This window comes from Antrostomus carolinensis, unplaced genomic scaffold, assembly GCF_000700745.2.
Source record: "Antrostomus carolinensis isolate BGI_N321 unplaced genomic scaffold, ASM70074v2 scaffold13133, whole genome shotgun sequence".
Taxonomy (NCBI): domain Eukaryota; kingdom Metazoa; phylum Chordata; class Aves; order Caprimulgiformes; family Caprimulgidae; genus Antrostomus; species Antrostomus carolinensis.
The window spans coordinates 63,342-70,672 of NW_010305960.1; the positions used below are offsets into that span (position 1 = coordinate 63,342).

The following is a 7,331-nucleotide window of genomic DNA, read 5'->3' on the forward strand; positions in this document are numbered from 1 at the left end:
TGCAATCAGCAAACAACGGCCTAAACCACGAAGCGGTGGTGCGGTCTGTACCGGCACGTCACTGCTTATACAAAACCATGAATCTAACCCTCTCCCCCCCAAAAAAAAATGAGCCTAAGCCTTGTGCTAAGTTTCCGCGGCAAACATCTTAGAGCAATTGCTGCCTGTTGACGAGGAAGGCTGAAATAAATAAGAGTTCGCTATCAAGGCTACTGTTTGCCAACAGCGTGCTGATAAGATGGTATATCCCTAATCACAATATTGAACTTTTATAATGTCTATTGCCTGACTGTTATAACAGGGAGAGGATCCTTTCAAGCTCACCGAAGTATCCACATCCCTGGATATGGTCCTTTTCTCCCCATCCTACATTTTTGTGACTGTTGGTTTCTATTAACAACTTTGGCACTCCACAGAAGGCTGCTTTTCACTTCGGAAACACAATACGGACCAGTATTTACCGGCACCACGCAATATATGAGTCTAAATAATAAAAACGTGCAAGCAAGCTGTGTAGTGGTTTTGTATGTACATCGTGGTTTTCAGTCGTGGTTCTCAAAGCCCTTTAAGTACATCAACCCGCTCTGATGTGTGGAGGAGGAAACTGAGGCAGACAGAAGGGATGGGAGTCCCCGGTCTCCTCAGGGCCGGTGATGGAGCAGGAGAAGGCCGGGCCCACACCACCCCAGTCCCAATCTCCTTTTGGTTAGCCGTTAATTGGTAATCCTTCCTTCACCATGCCCCATAATAAATCGTAAAGTAAATAAATAATTTCCCACGATATTTGCCTACCTCCCCTTCGTCAGAAACGTGCAATATGATTTACCACATCACACCGAAGTGCAAAGTAAATTTGGCAGCTTATCTGGAGGAAATACTGTGAGGGTACTTGAAAGTTATTTCTGAACAGGGATCGTACCCGTAAAATCACAGCGGCAACACTGCCGATCGCAACAACCACGGCCAGGACTCAGTGCAGAAAAACTTTGGGGTAGCCAAAACTTTCTGCAAGCCCCTCTGAAAGAAGGTGGTATCGGGAATGCAGGTTCCCACCGCTGCAATATGTTCAATTTTCTTAGTCATATAAATTTATATAAAAGCAGTTTGTACTACTATGAGTCCTCTCCACTCTGCTCCTCTTTTTTTTCCCAGCCTGTCCAGACCCTCAACTTCCAAATCAAGCTGAAACCCAGGGGGACCTATACATACCATACGTGAAAACCGGGGCCTAGCACTTCACACGCGTGCATTTTTCTGCAATATAATCACTCAGGAGAACTACAATAGCATATTATTTTATCCAGTCAACATACTACACATCCTCGGAGTGCACCGAGTCACTCCGCGGGCACGCTGTACTTTGCACTGGAGTCCGAGATCCCAAGATTTTAATTTTCATCACACGCAAAAACATCTCAGTCTTCCCATAAGCATAATAGCATCAAACCAGGGATTTGTTTCAAGACCTGCTCAGTTTCTAGGTATATAACTTGTGATATTTAAGGGGGTTTAAATGCTGCTTTTTCCTCAAAGGATTACTCGGAGGTTTGTTTCGTGGCCGCTCAGACCTGACAGCTAGGTTTGCATTTGGGGGACCATCTTCTCCTTTCCCTCCAAGCCCAATCCTGCAGAATTCACACTCCCCATCCCATCCCCGTGGGGTGAGGATATCTGCTACCCCTGACCCACGGGCCTCAGGGACCTCTAGCCTTCTCAGACTACTTTGTGCATAACATATACAAACTTTTTTTTTTTTTTTTTTTTTAATTAAAATAGATCTCCTTTCCCCCAAAATCAGGATAAAGGAAGCCACATCTGGCTGCGATCCCTCCTAGGACAACATTTAGGATAACACCTGTAAAGGATGCCCGAAACGCCGTTCGTTAACCCCAGGAAAACAAGAGCTGCTTTTATATGGCTGCACCTTAAAAACCCACCAAAAAAAACAACCAAACAAAAAACCCCAAACAAATAAAATTTAAAAAAATAAAACCCAAACAAAAAACAAGGAGTTTTGGCACTCCCCTCGCTGCCCCGGGAGGGCAATAACCGACATCCCCCGCTCCCTCCCCGCCTCATGCAGCCACCGCCACCGGGACACGGCACCCAGCACAGAGATAAACCGAAAAGTTGGAGAAGGTGGTATAGAAAAGCACTTACCTGCTGCGTGCACAAAGTATGCCAAATATAAATCGAGTTCCTTAACAGAAACTCCTATATGGTGGGGCTGTACGCACAGCCCGGGGTTAGAGCACTGTGGGGACTTTACAAGGCGCTCGCCATCAGTACTTTCGAGCGGAATACCTTTAAATAAAATCACCATAACAAGGTCCAACCTCCAGACCTTATCTGCCTGGCGAAGGCAGTCAATTCTTCTCATCTTGCCCTTCTGGTCTGGATTGGAAAGAACGCAACACGGAGGCTTTTTTCCTGTGACTGTGAGAACAAAATCCTCCCGAAATTCAGGCCTGATATCTTTCCGGAGCTTTGCCAGAAGTCTGGATGCCCATTTTTGCTTTACCTCGGGTTTTTCACTTAGCAGTTCATCCTTCACGGCTCTCTCTTCCTCTTTTGACATGCGTTTTTCATGTTTTTTGAAGTATTTTCTTTTTCGGGCTTGCAGGTTGAACCACGTGTATGCAAACGCTCGGACGTGAGGCAGAAGTGCTTCGATGAAGGGATGAAATTCATCCTGAAAAAGTTACAGAGAAGGGTCGATGTCACTGAAACCATCAACAAAGCCTCCAGAAAAGGGGCTTTCGCAAGGCGCTGAGAATTAGGAGGGTGTTTATATGTTTTATGGGCTGCAGGACTCATACCCCTCACCGACGGACCCCGATCCCGCCACCGCCGCGTCCCCGCTTCACCCCGCGCCGACCCAAAACCTCCCCAAAAACAGGATCCAACTTCAAACAAGCACCCAGGCGGAGACAGTACAACGATGGGGCCCTTTCCCCGATCCCTAAATCTCTTTAAAAAAATAAAGCAGAACGAGTTAAAAGCCAAAAACCCCGCGGCAAGTCCACTCGCGGAGCGCGTATCTCCCTTTGCTCTCTCCCTGACCCCGCTGCTTGCGGTGTAGCCAGCGTATGCCCGCCAATTTGGCAAATCCTAAACATTTGGATGCCAATCAATGTTTGTATGGGGAAGTCTAAAGTATAGTAAAACTTTCCCTAAGATATATTTGGAAATAGCAGCAGGCAGTATAGTAAAATGACAATATAGCTGCATATACAAATACAATGAAGGGTGGTTTTTCTCTCTGTTTCCTAAACGGTGAAGGCAGCAGAAAGTAACGCAGTCGATAGATCTCACACGTGCACAACGATAACTAACGCTAAAAATCCTAGAAAAAGTGAGTCTCACGATTTTATTAGAAGAAGAGAAAAAAAAAAAAAGTTTTGTTTCTATTTAGTCAAAAATAAAAAAAATAAAACTCTGATATTCAGGCATATTAGGACAAGCCGAACTCTAAGCCTTACTACAAAATAAAAAGAAACAGTAAAAAAAAAAAAATTGAAGAATGCATTAACATGCTTTAACGTGCATTTAGCACGACTTGTGCAAATAGGCAACAATTATTTATTTTCTAATTTATATGTTGCATTGTATTTTCCTATATTTTAAAAGAAACACCCTACTTGGAAAGTTACTTTGGCCATCCAGAGACACTGCTTGCTTTGTGTAACGATGAGTTAAAGATCACCTCTCTTTCTTGGCACAAAAATGATCACGATTAAAATTATGCTGACAATTACAAAAAAAAATCCAACCAAAAAACCCACACCCGCAAGAAAGGCCCCCCAATTTTAATTTTGTATTTAAAAAATAAATATTTTTTTTTTAAAAAGTACTATATAAATCAGCCAGAAAGATCAAAACATATTATAATATACTGGGGGCACTCTTCTTCTTTTTCTCTGAATAAATGAATGACTGAACTCCAGGCTGCACATATAGAGATATATAGCCTGTGGGGGCCCGATCCAGCACCGCGTGCTGGGGACGTCCCTGCTTCCAAGGGCCGAGTTCCTCCTTCTCTCAGGATTGGGCCCTCCAGGGGGGAAAAAGTAAAGTCATTTGTGCAATGTTTCCCCCAGCATGGTAAAAGCCACCCGCTGCCAATCCTTGCAAGGCAACATTGGGGATTTTACAGATTAACTAACTTTTTTTTTTTTTTTTTTTTTTAATTATCCCAACTCAAATCATTTCAGGTCGTGCAAATACTGTTATTAAAACAAACATCTTATGTCCTTTCCACACTTTATTTTAACTTGCATTTTCTTTTCAAAAATTAGGAAAAATTGAGAAATCAATAGTAGAAATATCTATCAGCAAAATCCTGTCGTAATTCAAGGCCTTCTGCTGACTTCCCAAAAGCTTTCATTGCACTTATTCTGAACAGCCCCTGAATTATAAAGACTTGAATCTATAGGTAATATCACAGCATTTTTTTTATTTATTTGAAACACAAATTGTTAAAAACTACCAAAAACGGCACAATGTATTTCATTATAGCACAGCAGAGCGGCAGTAATCACAAGTACTATGAATGATTATTAAAATATAAGCAGGTAAAATAAAATAAATCACTCCAACGACTGGCACATTCCTCCTTCTTTTTCATTTTTTTTTTTCTCCTTCTTCTACTGGAGAAGATCATAGTTTCAAATTTCAATAAGGTTGTTTTTTTTTTTTCTTTTAAAATGCTGCAAGTTTGCAGTCGGCAAATTCAAAAAGTGAGAGGAGGCACAATCCCAGCACATGGAGCTGCTCTCACCCACCAGAAACAGCTCTTGTGGTGGGGGGGGGGGGGGAAAGAAAAAAAGAAAAAAAGAAAGAAAAAACAAAAACCACAGGTCCCTACAAGCTATTAAAAATAACAAACCCTCCCTTCTGATCCCTCCCGTCCTTCCCCTTCTCCACTCAGGGAGAGTCAAGGAAAAAAGGCCTTTTGTCAAGTGGAAGTTTATCTGCGAAGGTACACGCAGCAGAGGCTCGACAGACTCACAATGAGCCAGGGGAGCTTCCAGCCTTCCTAGTTTTTAAACACGTCTTGGTACATCCTGCAATATTTTAACTTTTCTGCTTTAAGCAGGGCTTTTGTCCTGCCTGATCTCATGTGCTCGGGACTTTTTTGGCTCGATGCTGGATACTATCCAAGAGAGAGTCGCTTTAACCTGCGCTAAAGCTGATTTCTATGATGTGAACCTGAAAGGGGAGATAAAAACAACATCCCCAAAAATATATAACACTTTAAAAGACATCAGGAGAAAGGAAAATTTTTAAAAAAGGTGGGTTTTGGTGTAAAGTCAAGGTCCATGGCTGAAGTAAATGCAAAGCACCGCTGCTCGGCGCGCGAGGTGTGCACGTCCCTATTAGACTCCAATGTGTCTTTTCAAAATGGTGTACGAGGAGAAAAAGGTTAATGAGTCATAAACAGAGCAACTTTCAAACTGTCTTGGTAAACACGACACACTGCTCCGTAAAATCGCCCCGCTTCAATCTCGGCGGCGAGGTATTAGCAAAGTCGAAGTGGAAATAAAAGCACTCGGGGCTGATCAAACAAAATTGGGCTGGAAGCGGGGAGGGGGGAACAGTTTCTGTACAAGACAATTATTTATTTTAGTGTTATAACAGGCTCCCCTCTCCAAATAAAAAAAAAAAAAAAGAAGTTTTGGAAATGTGTCAGTGCAAGTGTGCTAACAGATGTGCAGACTCGTCTGCAGCCTCCCTGCAAAATATCAAGATTTTAAGTAACTGGTGGAAAAGGAGATGATCTTTGCCTTTCCCCGAGTTAGCTTTAAGGGAAACTTTCAAAGTATTTGATAAAGACATTTGTTTCCCCCCTCCCCTTGGTGTTTGATGGGTCACCTAAAAGTAAAAGGCACCAGAAAGAAGCTGGGAAAGTGAGAATAAAAAAGTTTGGGTTTTTTTTTTTTTTCCTTCATTGCACTACTCTCCAAAGTTTGAGGATACAGCTCTTCTGAGAACAGCCTGTTTCTAAGCAGCACCTAAAATTTAGGCCGCACAATTTTGTATTGCTTCTACCAAAATTCTCCTCTGCTCTTTAGAAAGGTGTAATTAAAAAAAAAAAAAAAAACAAACAAAATAAAAACCAACCCAACCCTACGACAAAAGAGCCCCAAAACCCAGCCCAAAGGCGCCCGCAATAATGTAACACTGCAAAGGAGTCTTTTGAAACAATATATTTCTGCTGATCTTTTTGAAATTAAGCCAGCTACGGCGACCCTTGTTAATATTTTTACAATCCATTTGCTTGTAAATCTATTAGGAGATGTGCATATGTTCCCCAACTATTTCCTAGATCTTCAGCAGATATGTAAATGGAACGATGTTTAGATTTTTTTCCTGACAGATGATACAAAAATGCTTGTGCCATTTCAGTTCCAGCGCTTGGATAAATACGCTCAGAACTAGGATTTCTGTTTGTTTTCCTTTTCTAGCCTACTTTCGAAAGCTTCCCTTTAAATCTGAAGCAAAACTTAAGAGGGAAAAAAAAAAAAAAAAAAAAAAGAAGAAAAAAAAAAAGGGTGAGCCTCCTTTTTCTGCAGAAAATGACAGAATCACTTCATTGATCCTTCGGAGGGAAGAGTTTGTCAGGAGGCCTCTAATCCTCGTATTACTTTTCCAAACGTGCAACAAGAATGCGAGATTTTCACAACTCAGTAACAGCACAGTGCCTGCCTTTTTTCTTTTTTCTTTTCTTTTCTTTTTTTTTTTTTTTTAATTAAAAAAAAAGGGGGTGGAGGAGGACACACCGGGACAGGGAGCAACCAGCCCATGGATTTATTTTTTTCTCTTTAATGTGCAACTGGGCCTACTAAACCCAAGCAGCTACACGTGCAGATGCACAGCGATGCGGTACGGTGCTGCCCTGCGTATTGCTGTCCCTCCTGCAGAACCAGAACTGACCACAAAAAAAACCCACCCCCAAAAACCAAACCCCAAAACCCAGGTATTTTTCAGAGTTTAGAATTAAAGGTGCAAACTTTAGCCAGGCAGAGCACAGAGTTGCATCCCGTGTCCTTTGCAAACTCCCTCTGCTCCAGTTTTTCTCCTGCCTTTAATCAAGTGTACGGTTTTTAAACCCGGTGGAGTTTCGTGCCCTCACCGGCCTGGCTTCCCAGAAATTTTGGGGAGGTCAGAGAAGGATTTAGGGGGGAGCACAATGAGAGAAGGGGATGAAACTTTTGCAGGTCTCCAGGCTGCCTGGGCAGGCTGTTTCCCCTCTCTCTGCATTTCCTCGCCTTTTTTTCTCGACGGAAAGAGCCCGGAGAGGCTTTCTCACCGGGAGAAAAAAAATATTC

At 42.5% G+C, this 7,331-nt stretch overlaps 1 protein-coding gene across 1 annotated transcript; it reads right to left on the reverse strand.

Moving 5' to 3' along the window:
- Positions 1-2,160: 2,160 nt before the first annotated feature.
- On the reverse strand, positions 2,161-2,692 carry LOC104522615 (nuclear factor 1 A-type; the record flags this gene model as incomplete). The annotated part of the gene is made up of 1 exon (XM_010164959.1): positions 2,161-2,692. A coding segment is annotated over one exon (532 nt), but the record flags the coding sequence as incomplete, so codon positions are not given.
- Between the last annotated feature and the right edge of the window lie 4,639 nt (positions 2,693-7,331).